At 28.5% G+C, this 21,975-nt stretch overlaps 2 protein-coding genes across 5 annotated transcripts; one reads left to right on the plus strand and one right to left on the minus strand.

Moving 5' to 3' along the window:
* Positions 1 to 1,808: 1,808 nt before the first annotated feature.
* LOC123200056 (protein ELF4-LIKE 3) lies at positions 1,809 to 3,571 on the minus strand. 4 transcript variants are annotated; one of them, XM_044615152.1, is made up of 4 exons: positions 3,343 to 3,571; positions 2,803 to 2,913; positions 2,587 to 2,630; positions 1,809 to 2,460 (listed from the first exon to the last, which is right to left on the minus strand). In XM_044615152.1, exon 4 carries the CDS (start codon positions 2,394 to 2,396, stop codon positions 2,052 to 2,054), a length of 345 nt encoding a protein of 114 aa, XP_044471087.1. In that variant the 5' UTR covers positions 2,397 to 2,460; positions 2,587 to 2,630; positions 2,803 to 2,913; positions 3,343 to 3,571; the 3' UTR covers positions 1,809 to 2,051. The 4 variants fall into 4 exon arrangements, with proteins under 4 accessions (XP_044471087.1, XP_044471086.1, XP_044471088.1 ...); XM_044615151.1 differs by lacking the exon at positions 2,803 to 2,913; XM_044615153.1 differs by lacking the exon at positions 2,587 to 2,630.
* A 14,530-nt stretch (positions 3,572 to 18,101) lies between these two features.
* LOC123200370 (transcription factor MYB1-like) lies at positions 18,102 to 19,386 on the plus strand. Its single transcript, XM_044615539.1, has 3 exons — positions 18,102 to 18,382; positions 18,467 to 18,596; positions 18,682 to 19,386. Exons 1-3 carry the CDS (start codon positions 18,250 to 18,252, stop codon positions 19,280 to 19,282), a joined length of 864 nt encoding a protein of 287 aa, XP_044471474.1. The 5' UTR covers positions 18,102 to 18,249; the 3' UTR covers positions 19,283 to 19,386.
* Positions 19,387 to 21,975: the final 2,589 nt, after the last annotated feature.

Genomic DNA, 21,975 nt, shown 5'->3' on the forward strand with positions numbered 1-21,975 from the left:
AAATTGAATTTTTAACTTGCCTTAAAAAAAAGATATTATCTGATAAAAGATTAATCGGTTTTAGTTCTAGTTTCTTTATATAATTTTAGATTTTTATATATTAAATTACTTTTATAAGTTTTGAATTATTATAAATATATTTAATACTTAATAAATATTCTATTATGTTTTTAATGACGATGGAGAAGAGAAAGTATAGAAAATTTTTATGCGAGGATGGAGAGGGGAAAGTGAGAAATTTTCTCCACAAGGAAGGGACATGGATTCATGTTATCCTCGCATTGGAAATGGGAATGAGACACGAAAAGGTTTTTCCTACAGGAATGAGAAGAGAGATTAAGGTATTCGATCTTACCTATCTTGTTGTTATCTCTAATAAAAAAACTTATATTTACAGTATTATTATTATTTTAATAGTGCAAAAATATAAAAAAAGAAGAAAGTAATTAAAATATTTTATATTGAACTTAATAGAGTAAATGGATTCTCTCTTTCTCTTTGTTCAAAATTTAGAACTAATTGGAGTTAGGATTACGTAAGTTTAGGATAGTGCAGTAGTTAATAATTTGACGAATATAGACAATTGCAACTCAATTATGATTGCCAAAATTGAGGATAATAATTTAATGTCATATAATTATTGTGATCGTGATAAATTTGATCATTTGTTTCATGTTTTGTGACTTCTCAAATAAAAAATATCATGCTAAAAGCTTGTCCTATAAGTTACAAATTGAAATAACATTTCTTCATCGATATTTTTTTGTTACTGTTAGGAGTCTTATCCATAAGATAGATCGAGAAGGAATTTCGACTAAAGAATAGATTATAGAGATACCCAACTGCCTAATAATAACATTAACCTCACCGGTAAATAAAATTCTAAAGCAGTAAGAGCAATCAATCATGTGGACCTTTCTCGGAAGATCAAGCAATTAGTGTCGAAATATTAACGGTCCCACTAACAAAGAACCTGCTCAGGCTATCAGAGAATCATCAACTAGAAGAAGGAAATAAAGGACATATATATTTATTGCATAAAGAGAAAGCAAGGAAGTAAAAAAGAATTATGAAAAGAGAAGAGATGAGGAGAAGATAAACATGGAAAAGTTGAATTTCATTTCGTTAAAAATTATAAAAAGGAAAGCAGGCTTGGCTTTGGGGCCCTTGTCATGTTGTTGGGGTCACTGTTCATATACACATCTCCCTGTCGTCTATCGACATTGCTGAGCTTAAACTAGATAAACAATAATTTACTTTTATTTTTTCCCTTATGAAAACAACGAAGAGATTGTCATTGGCCAAGGCGGATTAAAAAAATGGTCAAAAGCTCATCATCCCTTATCTGAGATTCTGTTCTTGTGGTGTGTGATTGGGGAAGTGCGAACCAAAAAGATTATCCAAAAGCTGCTTTCTTCCTCAGAGCATCATTCTCAGTCTCAATGACATGTATTTATTGTTATTCACTTCTCCACACAATGAAGAAAAGTCAGACGAACAGTAAATTATGGCCAAAAAGGAGCCTTGCTTTCATGGGAGACCACCCAAAACAGTATCTATAAGTTCTATTCACTCAGTTTCAGTTGAACCCATTTGCTTTGGTTTTGAGTTCGAAGGAAAAAAAAAAAAAAAAGAATAAAAAGGGTCATCTGAAGAGTTGCCATCATCAAAAGTAGACATGAAGCTTGATAAAAAGAAACTCATACAAAATTGTAAAGAAGATAAAAAGCTCTAAAAATCTGAAATTTAGAAGGACCGAATTGTATGAAAAAATGAAAAAAGAGAACCCCTTTCATCAAGAACAACACTAACACAAGACATGCTTGATTTTCAATTAGATCCACAGTTACAGAGTTACAATGAGATAGAAATTTTGAGAAATTATTTCCCTAAGAAATTGTGAGTGAGTAGAGAACTACAGAGAATTGACTGATGCAAGATAAGTTACAGAATCTAACCATGCTTCTTCTTCTTCTACCTCTCAACACAAGCTGTAAAATTCAAGATATTAGGGCAGCATGCAAAAGAATTAACAAGAAGAATTTTACTCTTCAAGTAGGTCTAATTCTTTTGTGGCCAGCTTTTCCATCTGATTTCAAACCCCCACTAGAATCTCCTTCAGAGGACACATCCATGGATTTGGTGAAGTTATTAGAAAGATCAGCATAAAGGTCAACAACCCTTCTTATATTGTTGTTCAGCTCCCTGATTAAACCCACATTTCTGCTGAGATTATCAGGGATCTTGGACTCATGATTCTGATTTATTTCATTGATGAGCACTCTATTCTGATCCAATATATCTTGGACCTGCACAAAACTCTTTTGAAATGTCTGCATAATCTTCCCATCGATCTGGGTTCCATTGCCAAGGCCTGAAAATGTATCACCTTCCATTATTATTATCTTTTTTTCTCTCTCTTTTTTCAGGGTCTGGATTTTATCAAATCAGAAACCAGTCCTGCACCAAGAAACAAAAAGATAAAGAAGAAGAACATGAGAAAAACAACAAAAGATAAGACAGTACTGGTGTTTGTTGAAGTATGTAACATGTTTTCCATTTATATTTATTTTAATAAAGAATTACCCATTAATCATTTCTTCTCCACATTTGTGCATATGAGACAAGTTCTGTAGAAGAAATCATGACCACCATGAGGCCGAGCTAACAAACATGAATTATTATTATCATTATTGATATATTATTATTATTTTTTCAATAAATTATTTATGATGCGATGTAAAAAGCCGATCCAATTTCCATAAAAGGGAACTTTTTTTAATGTACTGAAAAAATACCCACCTAAAGCACAGAGTTTCACAGAAGAATCTCAAAGACCAAAAATTTTGGTCAATGATGCAGAGAAGATGAGGCCATGAGAGTACTAATCTCTGAACACACACCATTATTAATCTTCACAAACAACAAAACCAAACCAAAGCAATTACAAAAATAATTATCAAAACAAAATGTGGATTTCAAATTAAACCAAGAAATAAAAAACTCAGAAGAGAAAAAAAATTGAAACAACAAAAACCCAGGTAAATCAATCTTAAACCCATCTGGGATATCTGTTAGATTTGAAGCAGACTAATATCTTTATACAAAGCAAAATAACATTTCAGGAGAAAATTACAGAAGTGAAAACCAGTATTGAAAGAAAGCCAGAGAGCCAATAAGATCAGCAGTTGATTAAAAAATAAGAAAACAAAAATTAAAAAAAAAATCCATCAGCTCAACAACACATTGGACTCCAAATAAAAACAAAGCAAAGAAAAGGAAACAAACTTTAATTTATACAAGCGTAATATTTGTTTATAATAATAGCACCATAATTCGTACCTTGAAAATCAGAAACATTATATTCTGAGAAAAGGGACAGAGATTGAAGGAGGAAGACGAGGAATTTCCGAGGAAGAGTACCAAAGATCGGCGATTGAAGCGAATATACGAATTGAAATATCAGAATTATTAGAATTTAGAGGGAGAGAAATAGAGAGAGAGAGAGAATATGTAGATTTGACAGTCTCGCTCCGACCCCTCTGTAGCTCTGTTCTCTATTAATAAAATCTAAATATATTTCCATCTGTTTAGTTTTCTTTTATTTTCTTCATGCTGGTATCTCTTTCTGTGCTTTCACTCAGATCCCATCTAGAGTATGAGCCATTTAGCCTTTCGACACGTGGCAAGCTAACATGTGATCAACCATCTATCGTATTGTATCTTCCCTTATATAAATGGAATTATTGTATTTTTAATTTAAAATTATTAAATTATATAATAATATATTATTTAAATATTTAAATTATATATATTTATTTTTAATACTCTTAAATAATATTATTTATTTATGATATTATCAGGTTAGATTTATGACATCATATGGTCTTGTTTTAAAATTTAAAATATACATAATAAAGTTTATAAGGACAAAATGGAATCATGTACATTGTTTGATATCTTGACCGGCATGGCAATAAAAGACCTAAGTTGTAAATTTTCTTTACTTTATATCTCTTGTGGAACACAAAATTAAGTTCGAATAATTTCCAAAGGGCACTTTGAATGGTAACGATGGGGTTATATGTATAAAAAAGTATAAGTTTATATTTCTTCTTGTAATTTATGAAATCGATTATTGGATTTATTCTGTATGATTGATTCGGTTAAAAAAATGGTTCAATTCAATAAAAACATTTATTATTAAAAAAATTTATAATTTAATATTATTTAATCGTATAATGATAAATTATTATTAATAATTAAATTGATATTCTCGTACACATATATGTTGATTACAATAAATATAAAAAAAAAATAATGTTCTTTTTTATTTTTTAAAAAGAAAAACCTTTTATTAATGTTACCCTTGCTTACCCGAAATTATAAAAAAAAGTGTTTAATTGCCATTTATATCAATTGTTTTTATTACTCGATGATACATATAAATATATATTAGTCAAAGGAAATTTAACTCGATGAATAAAATACAAGAGGAATACTTTCTATGCTTATCATTATCACCAAGCTTTATTATTATTATATCTCACCTAAGAATTAGTCAAATTTTAAATGTATATTAATGAAAATTCAAGAATTTAAATGAAGACTTATAACTCAATTGTAAGTTAAATTTTTTTATTAGAGATAAAGGTAAAATTGTTATTTTATTATTAATATTAAAAAAATTATAAAATTTATTATATTTCTCCTCTTAGGTTTTAAAAATTAATAATTTTATTACTGTTTAAAGTTTTCTAACTTTGAAGAGTAATATTTTTTCCCCAAAACCTAAGATTTATTTTCAATGACTTTCTAGCAGTTGATGGCTCCCTTTTAAACCCAAAGTCATCATTATCCCCCTCAAAAGTCTCATGTCATATGGAATTGTTTGGATCAGATAAACCCAAACAGTTTGTTTGGACGACAAATGTGTCATATAGATGAAGCATTATGAACCAATACTTCGTCTAAATTCATCCAATCAAGACAATTTCAGATGATAGAAAGCTCTTGGGAGAGACAGCTATAGCTTTGGGTTTAAAGGGGAATCATGAGTGGCTAAAGAGTCGTTGAAAATAAACCATAGTTTTGTTGGGTGAAGGGGAATGTTTCTTTTCAAATTTAGAAAACTTTAAACAGTGATAAAATTGTTAATCTTTAAAATTTTAGAGAAAAATATGATAAATTTTATATTTTTTAATATTAATGATAAAATGATACTTTTATCTTTTTTTTTAATAAAAAAATTTAAGAGTAATTGAGTCATAAATAAGTATTAAAATTGTTGAACTATCATAACTATACTTTTAAAGTTAAATTAAAACTTGGATAAAAAATAATGTTTTAGCCTATTATATTTTAATCAACAAAAATCAAGGGTTGATCAAATCAAGCGACAATATATATGGCTAGCTTTTAAAGTCAATATAAATTTAATTAGAAATAGAAATCAGAAAAAAAGATACAAAGGAATATTAATAAATTATTATTATTATTATAAAATTGCGGTGGAGAATTACCAGAAAAACGGTGACGTATGATCAAGGGTAAAATGGTAAAACAAAAAGGGAATATTGGCTTGGCCTGCATCAAGTTCGCTGTCCGCCCGCAGGTCTTCGTTTTGGCCGAGAATAGGAAGTTCGATATAATTTAAAATCTTCAGCAACAAAATCATACGAATAACTGTTATAAACCAATGATAATTTGACGCGTGTAAAGTCGGCTCGGGAGATCTGTTGCGTGAGGTTCGGATCGGAGTGAATCCAGATTGAATTTAACATGGCTCCATGCTGATGCGGTGGGGCCCATAACAACATCACGCCATTAAATTGTGCATGTATTAAAAAACCACTGCCCTGCACTGCGCTGTACGCGCCCTCCAACACCTGATGTTTTTCTCTTTTTTCCCCTATCCTATGCTACGCTGTGGCATATTATTCCGTTTTAATTTGTTTACCCTAAAACAATTTTATTTTATTTGGAAAATTGAATTTATAATTTGTTTGATATTGGGAATATTATTCTATTCAAATAAAAAATATTTAAATTTTTTTAATTAAATTAAATCTAATTAAAAATTACTTAATTTATTTAGTTTAGATAATATTTTATTATTAAAAATAAAAAATTATCATAATAATAAATAAATTATAAGATTAATGGGTATATATTATTATTGTTTTTTATAAAAATTTATAGGTATAAATAAATATTTTATTTGATTGTATATAATAAATGAATATTAACATATTATTTTTTTAAAAATTTTAAAAATTGTTAGATACAATTATCCTTTATATTACTTTATTATATTAATAAAAAATACGGTTATTTTTATAATAAAAATTAATAAATAAGTACAAAATTATAACAAAATCAAAATGAGTAAATTTTTAATATGAAAGATAAAAGTTAAATGATAATCAAATTATTATTTATATTATTTATCAAATCATTATTATTAATAAAATATTATAAAAATATTTTATTATTTAATAAATTAAATAAGATAATATTGACAATAAAAAATAAATTAACCAAATAATATTTGAATATATTTTCCGATATTAGAATTTATAGTAAAAAAAAATACATTTTTAATTTGGTGTTGACGCATAACATTGGTTGACTCGAGCAGTTGAGCTGAATGCACAATGTGGAATGGGAAGTTACCTGGTAGTTTACACCAAATAAAGAAAAGGAAAACGTAAAAGATAAGAGGGGCCATCACCATCGCCCATTGGCCATTGCCCATTGTCCATTTTAGGTGGCGGTCAAGATCTTGAAAATGAATAGTCGATTAAGGTTATTATAATTTCAACATTAACACTTATTATCAATGACTACCCTTCAAATCATGGGCCATCCATTCCCATTTCTATTCATAAATAAATAATTATATATTATTATATAATTAAATAATTAAAAATTAAAAATAAAATAATATTTAATCATATAGTAATATATTATTATTTATATATAAATTTATACACATAATTTTTTAAATAAAAATAATATATTATATATTTAATATAAATATGTGAATTATATTTATTATACGGTCAATAAACTTTAATCAAAGTCAAGCTTTGATAATTATTTTAATTAATATCAACAATATTTTGTGACTAGTGCCTCTAAGAAGTCATTTTAAATCTAGAGAATTAATGGATCTTTAAAAATTACATTGTAAAGTTGGATAGACGACCTTGACAAATATATCTGTTTCTTATGATTTCAAACTTGCTTACTTGGAATTCAACATTAAACCAATGAAAGTGTATTTGGTTTTACTTACACTTTGAAAATTGTTATCTTGTCATTATTTGTAATTATTTGATTAATTAAGAAAAATGTAAAAACTTATACCCCCTATCTATTTGTTATCTTGTATGCGATAGAAGGGATTTTTATTGTAATTTCTTCTTTGCACATCAATAGTAATACTGTAGACTTAGAGATATACCACATTTATTTAAGCATAACCACGTAAAAATCATTTGTCTCATCGTATACAAATTTCAACTAATCATATACTTGCACTCGAATCTCACTGATTTGGTATACTTCTCATTAGTGTAATTTTTAACGTCTATATTTTGGCACTAAAAGAAGGGTGCCTACAAGCTCTTTTATTTCTTTCAGTCATCTTTTTACTAGTTTTTTCAATCTTAATGACATCACTAGGTAAAGAGTCACTCGATCAACTATTAATATTTATTGTGCCAATGATGAAAGCCATATTCATGGCTCACCACCTCTAACACTCCTGGAAAATCAGTCAATCCCTATGACGAGAGGACAACATATTGCATCCAAGAGATGATGAAACAAATATACAACTAGTTTAACTAATGCAATCAAAGTGCTCATATAATAACTTGACAATGTTACCCCAATAGCATCAATACGAACACCGATTCCCCCACTAAAAGTTCAAGATAAGTCATATGCCTCTCGAACTAAATCTTCACCCCTTTAGAGGAAGACGATTGGCAACCTTTGTGTCATTGGGTTATCTCTTATTCAATGTGCAAAATATAACTCATGCAACAAACATGGCAAACCTTATCATAATGTTGACATCCAATATGTAAACTTGAACCCATTAGATGATGATGTTGACCTACAGTGGCATGAAAATCATAACTTATGACCTAATGAGGTTAATCATGGTGCAAAACATTTGACGCATATGGAAAATCCTCATGTTATGAAATATAACTCACATTGAGGTAACGTGAAACTTGACGGAGCCACTCCACATTGTGTGGATCCTAGTCCACCACCAAAAGACACATCTTAGGAGTAGGGTAACCTTTAGCCTCATGATGGGAATGTCAACCCTTGATGTCCAAAACAAAACTCACATCTCAGGGATATTCAATCATCCTAGGATGAATCAAGCTCAACTTTTTTTAGAATAATTCATCCTAATGAGCAAGCCCAAGGGTCAAACTTGATGAATCATTTGACTAATTATCGTATTTGTTGTGGGCATCCCTAAATCATTCCACTCTTATCCATCAAATGAGTTCTAGAATATTTAGCTACACAAGAAAAAGGGTAAACTACCAAACTTGTTGAAAAGTTAAGAAAAAACAAGTTGAACACCAACAAGCTTGAACTCTACAGATAGGTGGCGATCTCAACAATTAACTCGTTACACAACTCATTGCTTTTTCAAAAGAAAATTTTTTGATATAATTTGCCATTGACTTAATGTCAGCTCTAAGGTACATTGAAATTAAGACAAATCCAAACAAAATCAAGACAATTCTAGACATGTAAAGTCCAACAAAGCCTAAGCATGTACAAAGCTTAGTGGGATGAATTGTTAACCTAAGTTGTTTCGTACCAAGGCAATGAACAAATGCCTCCCATTGCTTGGTGTCCTTCAAGGAAAGAATAAGTTCGAATGAACTAAGAAATGTAAACAAGCATTTTAAAAGTTGAAGAATTACTTAGGTCAACCTCCATTATTATCACTTTAGGTAAAGGGAGATACTTTTCTCCAATATTTGTAAATTTCCTCTTATGCGATTAGTGCAACATTAATTCGAGAAGAAAGAAAGGTCCAATGGAACATCGATTACATTAGTAAAAGATTAATTTATGTGGAAACCCAAGATCTTGAAATGGAGTGACTAGCCTTGACACTGATAATTTCCTCTAGAAAGTTGCAACCTTATTTTCAAGTCCACTCCATTTGATGTATTGAAAAAGTGGGAAGAGATCCTCACCGTTCAAAGTTACATCCAAACACGTGTTAATCATCAAGTCAAAATAGAGAAACGTGATCCTTAAGATATCATAATTCCTAAGGTGACTAAACTCATGTATATGACATATTAAATGCTAGCTACCCACCTCTGTTTAATGAGCCATAATCCTAACTATTCGCATAGAATTTAATGCAATAAGATAAAAGTTTTAGCGTCTTTATCTAACCTCCTAAAACTTAGAGGTATGTGTTATCAAGTATAAAGATCCTAATTGAAGTCAACCCTTGAAAGTCGTTTTAACTAATATAGTCGTCATGACCAACACCATTAGGTAAATAGTTACCTACAACAAGTGATCTTCAATCAAAATGACTAATGGATCATAAAAACTGCACCTAGGAATTCAAATGCACAACCTCCACAAACATATTTGTATCCTATGATTATGAGCACACTTCCTTGGAATTTATCAATCAAAGTGTTTTAAATGATCTTTACACCTCGAAAACTATTACCTTATCATTACTTATAATTATTGTACTAATTAAGATGTATTTTCTCCCCTATAAATATGAGACAATTATATAATTAAAGTGACTTCTATTGTAATTTTTTTTTCTACACATTAATAGTAGAGTAATGTTATGTGCACATATTTTGATTGTTAATAGCAACACCATGGATGTAGACACATATCACATTTATTTCAGCCGAACCATATAAAAATTATTTTTCTTATCTTATTAAAATTCCAATAGGTCATATACTTGCACCTAAATTTCACTAATTTGATGTACAACTCATTGCTATAATTTTCAACATTATCAATATTATATTAAAATTAATATTCGTTATACATACACTTAGTTTATATATACTAGCAACACCATTCATAATACATGTTAATCTTATATGAACAATGTTGTATACACTTAAACTGAATATCAAAACGATATATTATCATTCAATTGAATATCATTTAAAATTATTTTTTTTTGAAAAACCCTAAACCCTCGAGCTTTCAGGGTAGCTTCTTCATTTTAATATATAATAGAAAGAATATACTATTGATCGTGAAGGATACGCAGAGCCCAAGTCTCTAATAGGAACAAATACAATGATTATCATAATTTCCACCATTTGAATTCTTCCTAATGGGAGACATTTAGCCGGCAATTCTTTCACTCATCACCAACCACTAATAACGTTGGTTTTTGCCTTATCCTTCTTAGTCGCAACAAAATAGGAAGTTGATATTGGGTAATACTTTTTTTTTTGCGTGCATTTCACGTAAGGGTCTCATATTTTGGGTAAAATTAACACATTATATCACTGTTTAAGTTAAAATAAAGTTTATTATATTGATATTTGAATGACAAAATGACTAAATTCCACCCAAATTTGAAACAAAAATTTTCCCATAAGCATAAAAAGTCTATTTTATATCCTTCCATGCAACGTTGATGCGTGGAAGGGAATAGAATTTAAAAATTATACAATATATTCATTTCTTTCCTATTTTAGAGCTGTGAAGTTCACCACAATTTTGTTGGAAATTATACATGCCAAATTTTGTAAATCCAAGGTATACCAAATTTTCATATTCTATCATAAGATGATTTGTATCGATAAGAGGATCCGATAGTTAGTCTTTTCTACAATATCATTTGCTTATGTACTATCAATTTATTTTTGTGTTTTGGGAGACTTTGTTTTCTATGCTTTAAGATATGATTTGGGAGAAAAATGACATTCTATTCATTTGTGATAGGAGTTGGGGCATATTTAAATATCCCATTTGACATCTTAACTCCTAGTTAATTGCCCATTAATAGTTAATTACAAATGGGTCAAATCAATCTATCATGAGTAGATCCGAACCCAATAGATTTTCTTCTCTTTCTCTTCGTCTTAATTGTTATCCTCACCCAAACACTTTCCTCTTCCTCCTCTTTCTCAACCACATCAACATCCAAATCTAAGTTCACAGAGTAATTAAATATACCCAATTTACAAGGAATTGAAATGATCTCAACCTATTGAATGTTTTTCTTAATGAACAGGCTGCTTAACAAGGAAAAAGGGCTGAAAACAGGTAATGCTTGATGACAAGATTGTAGGCAATTTAGATGACCAATCATCCACACAAACACTGGGCAAAATTCCTTGAGAGACTCTTTTCACGTATTCTAATTATGTGTAGTATATTCCAAGTATCCCAAACAGCTGCTGTATGAAAGGTGCTTCAACACCTCCTATTTTATCATCAAACTCAATTATGTCATATGATCACCATGCTTGTAGGGATTGCTCCTAGAGATCCCCAAAAGCATGTATTTTTGTGGACCTCTTAAATCTTCAAATAAGTTTGGTACATTTTCCATGTCCATTGACCTCTTTTATCCAAGCTCGTAGAGATGCTTCCGGGGATAAAATTGAAGTGAGTAAGAATGTATTAGTGATGGTGGTGAAAATAATGGAAGAGAGTAAAAGAAAAAATACAAAAAATAAAATATTATAATTATAATTAATATTTAAACTAAAATAGTGAGATTTTACCAATCTATCCAAACTTTTGTGAGAATTAACATTTGACCTATTTGAGTTAGCTTTGTTAATTGAATTAGAGCAGACAGTCCCTTCAAATTACAAGTAAATAGGTGATATTAGCCTTGGAGCCCTCTAAGATGTGATGTTTCAAAATCAAGTTCGCAGAGATTACTCAAATAATTCCGGCCAAATCACTATTTGTGACCCAAGGTTTTATAAAATATAATTTCCGTGCTTTAATTTGACAAAGTCTTTTTTCCACCCATTTATCAAAATCAACCATTAATCTTAATAATCAAAAAAATATTTATGTTGTTTTGTTTAAATATTATAACAGTGGTGTTACTAATTATCATTTTGTTTTCGAAATTTAAAATATTACAATTACACTCCTGTTAAATTGAAATGTGAATAATACAATAAGGGTGTAAATATTATTTAAAATTTATTAGGGGTAAATAGTCATTTTCCTTATCATGTTTATGAAATTATTATTCTACCATATATCTTTTTTAATATGATATTTATATTTTTAATTTGTTAGGTTTATTTAGTTTTTTTTTTAAATATAATTATCATTTTTTAAACTATTTAAAAACATATTAAAATTTTAAAAATATTGAAAAATCCCAAGTTTTATTAGAGTTTCCAAAAACCCCTAAAAAATTCATTTACACCCCTAACATTATCTAACATTCTTCACCCCAAGGATACAATTATACATATCAACACCCCAATTTATACTTATACTAATAAAATTTTTTATTAATATTAACTGAATTATTTAATAAAAATTTATAGAAAAAAGTTATATAGTTTGAAGATTTTTTTTAAATTTTTAAACAATTTTATAAAAAAAAAAAAGTAACACATTTTTTAATAAATTTAGCAAATAAATAAAAAAAATAACTTTTCAAATTTAAACGATGATATACCTTTTCATCAAACTTTAGATGGAAAATTGTCATTTTGGCCATCAATTTATCAATTAAGCATCAATAAGATGTCTCAATCCCTTAAACACTATCAAATAAACATTTTTTATTTGATAATAATGTATTAGATGTGATTAGTATTGGATTTATTAAAAGTGTTAAAAAGGTTAGATCAATTCAAGGCTCAGCCTAAAGCCCCTTGATTTGATTTCATTTGTTATTGTAACGGATCATTAAAAAAATAAAATAATAATTAAATTATAAATTTTTATAAAAAATGAAAAATAAGACTTATAAAAGATAAGATAGGTTTTTTGAATTACTCTCATATAACACGATCAAAATTAGTGTACGGACTTTACAAACAGACCGCACTGAAACCGGCCCGGTCCACCTCCGTCTCTAGTCCGGGTGGAAGTGAGTATACTGAGTACACTAGGGGTAGCCGTGGGGTTAGCTAGAATTTAAAAAGTAGTGTGATAAATGAAGTTGAACGTTGAAAAAACATGAAGTTAGAAGGCTACAATGCTAGGTGGCGGGGCTACAAATAGTGGCAGCTATTGGCACAGTAGAGTAGCCTGCCATCTATCTTCGTGAGCAAGATCAGGATACTATTTTCCAAGTCAAGTCAAGTCAAGTCAAGTCAAGTCAAATTTTTGGTACACTTGGCCCTCTCTCTGCCTCGCAGGTCAGTCGCCATTTCCTAATGTTTTGTCCACATGTTTTGGTGATAATGGAGGAGAATTTATGAGTTTAAATCCTCTTATATAATATTTAAAATTTAAAATTTAATATATTAATAATTGTAAAATTGGGTATTACATCAAAGTTTGATGTATTTGATATAATTAGTTTAGTTTTTATCGAAAATATATATTAAATTTATAAGTATGAAAATCGAAACTCATATTATATAAAATTAATTTATTTTTATTAAAGTTTAATTCACATATTTATATATCACTCACTTTACTAAATTTTATTAGAGATGACATTCTCTTTCTTTTTATATGAGTTTCTAATATTTCTACTCAAATGTAATTACTATAAGCTATTAGACTCATTGTTTGGTTCAACGGATTTTTGGTTAGGTGTGTTGTCATTTGTATGTAAGAATATTTTAGAGTGTTAAATCTGTCATTTAGATTGTGCTCTGATACCAAATCGAAAAATATATATTGGCTTGTAAATGTAGATATTGAAACTCATATTACACAAAACAAATTGATTTGTATTAAAGTCTAATCCACACACATATATACTATTTACTTTACTTAATTTTATTAGATATGAGACTCTTTTTCTTTTTATTTGAGTCTCCAACTATCTCAAATGGGTAATTCAAATCAAATTAGGTTATCTTAAAAAATAAGATTTCAAATAGAAGAGTAAGAATTAGGAATCCCCTAATGATTGTATTTGATTGTAACTTATCCTTATGAGTCATTTATATATAAGAGACCACATAGAGAGAACTACATAGAGGATTTAACGAGATATAAAGAATCGGATTCAAAAAACACTTACTCTCCCTCCTATATACTTTCTTTTCATGTATATATTGTAAATGTGAGGTAACAACAATTCCATGAATATAAATATTTTGATCATCGGCTTGAATCATGTTAAAAATTTCATATGTTATTTATCTTTTTTCTTCTTTATTCATATTACACAAAAAGCAGATACCAAGGACTTAATCAGATTCTAATACTTGTTTCAATGCCCTAACTTGTGCAAGGCTTAAAAGTGAGTAAAAGTTGTCATCCTTAATGAACATTTCATAGACAATGAATTAGAGTTCATCCTCCATGCACAATGTTCATTAGTTTTTATTTTAAATTTTAAAATAAATTAAATTTGTGAAATGACAAAAATACCCTTAAGAATATCTATGGGCATTATATAGTAAGAGTGGTCGTTGTTTTTGAACTGAGTCAACAATGGTCAAACCAGTTTATGTACTTGAACAATTTCGACAAAGCATATTTTCTTGACTATGTCTATATAATCCCTGAAGTTATGGCTGATTACCATTTAAAACCCCTTAAATTAAATTATTTAAACTAATTTCACTTGTTTTTTATGAAGAATTAACGCAGACTTGCAAAGCCCGGTCTGACCCAATAAGTATACCTCCATGGGCTGTCCAGACGCCAGCCCAATATGAAAACAAATGCCGTCATTTGGGCCTTGGCCAACTCTTGCTAGATGATCAAATTAAAAATTCCACAAGGGACAACCAAAGTATGAAATTCATCTAAATAGGGCCCCATTGTTCCATTGTCATTGTGAACCACATTATGCTGTTTTCTTCTATCCATCTTGGACTCAAGAAGTTTTTTCTTTCTTTCCTCTGACTAAGTAACCTAGCTTGGCTTGTCAGGTTGATAAAATCCGAAATATAATGATCAAACTTACAACCAGTATACTAGATCTATTACGGGTTTGCCTTGCATGATAGATATTTGATCATAAACTAATTAGTTCAAGTTTTTTTTTTTACCAAAGTGCCTCCCTTCACTTATGTTATTCAAATATTAATTTTTCACGAGAAAGTCTTTTGCTTTCACCACTTAAACTAGCCCCTAGGGTCTTGGACTCAAAAAGTCAATAAGCTTCAAATGTCAAAGTTAAAATTTCATACAAGAAGTTGAGAAAAAATAATTATGGAAAAGGGCAAAGTATGGATATTAAGGTTACAAAGGAGCATATACGGCACAAATTAAATCCATGTTACAAAGATAAATTACTTATAAGATTATTAAATATAAATTATTACTATATTAATAAAAATTTATATATAAAAATAATTATTATATTTGGTTAGATATAATAAAAAGATACCAAGTTATTATTTTATTTAATTGTCCTTAGATATAATTATTCTAAAATATTTTTCAAGTTATATATTATATTAATTGAAAATAAAAATATTTTTATCTTAATAAATTAAAAAGTAAAGTTAAAATTATAAAAAAAAAATTATGATTATCTTAATAATATTTTAATACATAAAATAGAGTTAATAATTATATTATTTATTTTGTTATTATTGATAATAGAAAATTACTGAAATTTTTTATTATCTGACAAACAAAAAAGTGTAATGTCAATAATAAGAAATTACTTATCAAAAGTAATTTTTGAATATTTGAACCAAATGCCTAATAAATTTCTTGATTTTTTTTTTTTATTCTGGAGTTATTAATCATAAAAGTTTCAAAAGGGAATTATTTATTTAAGGTTGCCTTTTTTGAAAAGTAAATTGAAAGAGTGTCAAGTTCCCAAGGCACAATAAAAAGAACCACTTAACTGCAAAACTCAGTTAAATTTCAGGCATTTTTCATGTAATTACTAAGATGCCCTTAGGGGTGTTTAATTTGGCATTATGTAAATTAAAAGGTTACCTTAAAGGTATATTATTTTAAAGATTATTTGATAAAATTTAATAAAATTTGATAGGTATAAATAATTATTGTATTTGATTAGAGGTAATAAAATAATATTAACATATTATTTTACTTAAATACCCTTGAATATAATTATTTTAAAACATTTTTATATTATTTGTTATGTTATTGAAAATAAAATTATTTTTATTTTAAAAAATTAATAAATAAAGATATAATTATAATAAAATTAATATTACTTTAGTAACCTTTATTTAACAAGCAGAATAAATATTCACCCTATTTTTTTTTTTCACTCAAGCCAAACCGTCTCTTTGGGGTCAAACTAACCATATTGATTAGATCAAATTTAGAATTTAGTAGTTAACTTTATAATTATTGAATCAAATAAGTTAAAAGTTTAATCCTGAAATATCAAGGGCGAATACCTAAACTCATACTTTCTCATATACAAAACTTTTTTTTTTGGTCACTCAAACTATCATTCGGATTTCTCCAAACCCATGATTATAGTTTGATAGATGACAAATCCTATAGGTTGACACAAGAAGGGTTAGAGCAATATAACTATATGTATCTAATTTTAAGTATTTAATTAGATATCTAAATAATATATCATTATATGATTGTATGATTTTAAATTAAAAATAAAATAACGTTCAATCACATAATGACATATTATTTAAGTATCCAATTAACTAGTTAAAATCTGATACAGGTAACATCATGCTATATATATTATACAAGAGAAAATAATAAAACTATACATACAAATAAATTTATAAACTTATTGATTCAAATTGAAGTGACAACTTATGATTGAATGAAATAATTATTTATTTTTTTTCTTAATTTAAAATCAACTAATTAAATTGTATAATTTATTATAATAGTAAAACTAGTACCGACAAAAACTGACATACATAGTTTGGATAATAAAAAAAAATTTAATATATAAAAAATATAAATTTAATTTTTTATTAATATTTAAATTAAAATTTTAATTTACCTAATTTACTTTAATTATTACGTAGTGGGCCAATAATCTCAAAATTTATTTTATTTAATAGGTTTAATTTAATCTAAACAATGACCAGATCCACGCGGAGTTTGTGGAAGGAGAACAAATAAGTAGATGATTACGTAAATGATAGAGACGGGGACGGTAGAATCGAAAAGCTGCCCCATGATTTGGCTGGCTTCTTTTGTCAGTCGACATTTAAATTTCCAGATGCTCATTCACACTTTTGCCTTCAACCAACTTTCAAGGGCGTGTGCCGGAAAGTTAGCTAGTTTGGGAAATAAAAAATAACAAAAATTCAAACAACTTGGGTGGGGGGGACAGGTAATGTGGTAGTTAAGATGTTTTTTTAATTTTTAATTTAAATTAATTAATTATATAATAATATATTATTTATTTTTAATTAATTTATTTAGAGGATAGAGTGTAATTAAGTTTGGGGTTAGGTTGAATTTGAACTAAAATAAGTTTGAGTTTATCTAAGTTTAAGTTTTAATCAATCTGAGTGAAACTAAACTCAAACTCATTTCCAAGTTTTTGAGCTTGAATTCACTTTGATATTATAAATAAATAAAAAATAATTAAAATAATATCATATTAATTCATTCATATCTAAATTTTTTATATTATTAATTTAAGTTTAATTAAAATTATATATATCTCTAAATTTGAATTTAAATTCAAATTCATTTAAATAAAACTTATTTTAAATTTGTTAAAATCGAGTTTAAAGTAACTGGATTGGAATGCGCGCCACTTTGTGGCAACACAGGGTGGGAGATATCAGTAGCACGTGAAGAAAACTAAACGTCGGTCCTACTTCTTCTGTTTCTCTTTGCATGAGCAAATCTGGTCCACAATGCCAGAGGCAACAAAAGTTCCTTTTATTTGTTTATTCGAAAATCAATTTTATAATGAGATAACTATTCAAAATTTAGCCACGATTTTGCCGTGATTACACCATAGCCACAACAATGGAGCCTAGAAGTCTGTACGTAATCCTGCTATATATACTCTTTCTGGAGCAAAGGAGACATATCAAAGAAGAATTGATACAGCTGAACATACAGAAGAGCAACTTCAGAAAGAGAGATATTTAGCAAATGGGAAGGAATCCTTGTTGTGTAAAGGAAGGTTTGAATAGAGGTGCTTGGACTGCTCGTGAAGACAAAATCCTCAAAGACTATGTTGCAGAACACGGCGAAGGCCGATGGAGAAACCTCCCTAGAAAAGCCGGTGAGTTTTGAGCTCTTGCTTTTTTTATCATTTTTATGAAGTTGAGAGATGTCCTCATCTGGGTTTGATTTTGTTTTCTCTCAGGTCTACAGAGATGCGGGAAGAGTTGCAGGCTCCGTTGGTTAAATTATCTGAGACCAGATATTAAGAGAGGGAATATCTCACGGGATGAAGAAGAGCTAATCATCAGACTTCACAAACTCTTGGGGAACAGGTTTCAGTTCTTACCAGACATGTTTATTTTTCTTCGTGATTCTCATGTTGACAATGACATGCTAATCTTAGCTCTACTTTTGCAGATGGAGTCTGATAGCTGGGCGGCTTCCAGGGCGAACAGACAATGAAATAAAGAACTACTGGAATACAAACCTAGCCAAAAAGCTTCATCAACAACCCCACCCACCATTGAAGATGGAACCAGATGAACATGTAATAATACGAACCAAGGCAGTTAGATGCTGCAGGGTTTCATTAAATCCAGAGAACTGGAAAAAGAGTGAAAATTTTGGCACCAACGTTGACTCAAAGGCAGGAGCATCAATGCTGCAGGATGCAGAAGATAAATCAATATCAATGGAATTTAATAATCGGACGTCGTCTTCCTTTGGTGATGAAGGAAATAATAATAATCAATCGGATTTACTGTTGGACTTCAACGTGGGAGAGTTTAGTTTATCAGATCTTCTAAATTCCGACATATGTGGAACCTCTTCAGCTACTCACAGCAACAATGACGGTAACATATTAACTCCTAATTCTTCCGAAATACCTCCATTCTTCTCTGACGAAATGCTCCAAGACTTCTGGAGTGTTGACGCGAATGTGGCTTCAAATCTCCATTATTCATTCACTTCGCTTTTCGAGACGACTGGAGGGGACTGGCTACCGGATGCCTATTGAGTGATCGAGACTGTTAATTAGTTAGCCTTGTCGTATGTACAAATTTATCTGTACTAATTAAAATAAAAATGTTTGAATAAATAAATTTAAAATAGTAAAAAAAATAAATTATTTAATTATTTAATAAATAAATTTATATATCTAATATATATGCATGAATATATTTGCACGATAATTAACTTTCTCCTTGGTTTTGCTATAATTAAGTATTAATGACTATAAATCATTGTCGGTTTATCTTTCAATGACCCCACAATACTCTTTTGTCTGGTTTAGTATATTTTTTTAATTAAATTTCACTTACTTTTGAGTTGGAGGCATGCAAGTTTTTCCCAACCTAATTTTGGAAATACAACTATGCATATATAGTTTCAGTATATAAATAATATATTATTATATAATTAGATAAATTTAAATATAAAATAAAATAATATTAAATTATATAATATATATATATATATATATTATATACTAAAAATATATAAATATAGTATTACCCTAATTTTAGAAGGACATGTATATAAAGTTAAAAAGGGAAAAAGTCCAAAGCTAGGTTTAGAGAGTGGAATTCCATATGGTAGTACATATAAGGCAATGGGTGGATGGCCGTGGTCCTCTATTTCTGTTATGGAACCTAATATAATGAATTCTTTTGGGTTTACTAATTATATCGGAGATAACTATTTTCAATAAAATTATGTTTATCGATTTTAAGTATATAAATAGATATATATTTGATATGTATTATAATATGATTAAATAATTTTAAATTAAAAATAATAATACTTAATCATATGATAATACATATAAGTGTGTATCTATTTATGTATTCAAATTATATATACATAGTATTGTTCTATTATTGTATAGTGTTTGTAATATGCCAATACTAAGAGAGTGTACCAGTTGCTTGTCAAAGATTTTTGTCTGAGGTTTAGACGTGAATTGGCAATAGGACAAGTGCATATAATAGGTAGTATGAGTGATAAAAAAAGAATTCTAAACATGAGAATTAGAGTTTAAATTTTCACTAATGATATTTTAAGATTAAACTCATGTTTTATTTGGTCTAGTGATGAACGATAGGACTAGTTTAACTGTAAAAGGTGCGTACAAGTTTTGTTCATGAAGTCTATGCAATGTCACTTTTTAATTTTGTTCCATGATTGAGGAATCATAGATCGAGCTACATGAATCTTGCACGGGCATATATGACATACCATATATATTAGGTTTGGGTCCACCAACGATTGGTGACTCGACCCATAACAAAATAAATTGTCTATGATAGTTGATGAGACAGTTGGATACATATATAATATTCCAAAATTGCCACAAGTGTTTTTACTTTTAGAACACAAAAAATTACAAAAGCCTCCCAAAAACGTTGTAACCAAAATACGACAAAAACAAGAAGGTTTTTCAAATAATCTAAATAAACCGGTACAATATTGCAAAGTACATTGCGAAAATAACACTTCGGATCAATTCAAATGGAAAACAATTCGAGTATATATACTATAATCCCGATTTGTTTACAAAATTGGTAGAATTTAACAACGTATAATTAGATTAATGGGTTATTGTTTATCTTGAATCCTTTAGGGGCTGCTGATGATATCATTTCTTTGCCTTGAATGAAAACCGCCACACTAAATTATTATGAACAAAGAAAAGATCTCATAAATCAATCAAATAATTTGTTAGTACATTTTCCCACCCTTTAATACATAAATCATGTTAGTATGCAAAAATGAACTTTGATATATAGGCATAAAGATTATTTATTTAGTTTTTATTATTAATTATTTTAAAATATAAAAAGTATTAAAATATCTTTTATTAATTAATTATTTTGTAATTTTATCCTGAATAATATAAGAACAGTAAAATCATGATATAGTGGCATGGACTTGCATCACAAATACAATCACTCCAACCAGACCAAACAACAAAGAGAGAGTGTTCCTATAAGGGTAGTTGCTTGTCAAATCAAAGACACGCCCATTTGTTGTCTCTCAGCTACTCCTCTGGTATTCTTTTAAATCCATTTAGTTATATTATATTTAGTTCGTTTTGTCCCAAAGAAGTTTGATATATCTATCAACAAATTCAAAAACTCGATTAGAAGATAAAGTTGTGAGAGTTAAATCAATGATAGATATGACATCGAACACAATTCGAAAAGTGACAGAGAGATATAAATACCATATTTGGATAGATTTAACTCAAGTGTGACTAGTTCTATAATTACTATATTAAATAATTCAAGAATTTGATCTTGATATATCATCAATGGATTTTAAATTCATACTCTCTTGTTTATATACTCTTACTTTTATTATTCCAACTATCCCTTAAATATTACGTTTATATTTGTATTTTAATCGTTTTAAAGCGTTTAGGGGAGACATATGACCAAATTGTGGCACTAAAGTTTTTAATACTTATACACTAACTATTAAAAGACAGGGATATGATATGTCAGGAGGAGATTTAACATGGAACAAGAATTGGAACAAAGGTATTCAATACAGTGAACTTAAGAGATGATGGCAACATGGTAACGGGTTGTTGGGACGAAGAGATTGATTGATGATAACGTTTATTTTTGTTAATTTTAGGAAATAAAAATTAAGATATTATTTTTTAAAAATACATTTTTCATTAATGAAGTTAGATTTTAAGTAAAA

The sequence above is a fragment of the Mangifera indica genome, chromosome 17 (assembly GCF_011075055.1).
Source record: "Mangifera indica cultivar Alphonso chromosome 17, CATAS_Mindica_2.1, whole genome shotgun sequence".
Taxonomy (NCBI): Eukaryota; Viridiplantae; Streptophyta; class Magnoliopsida; order Sapindales; family Anacardiaceae; genus Mangifera; species Mangifera indica.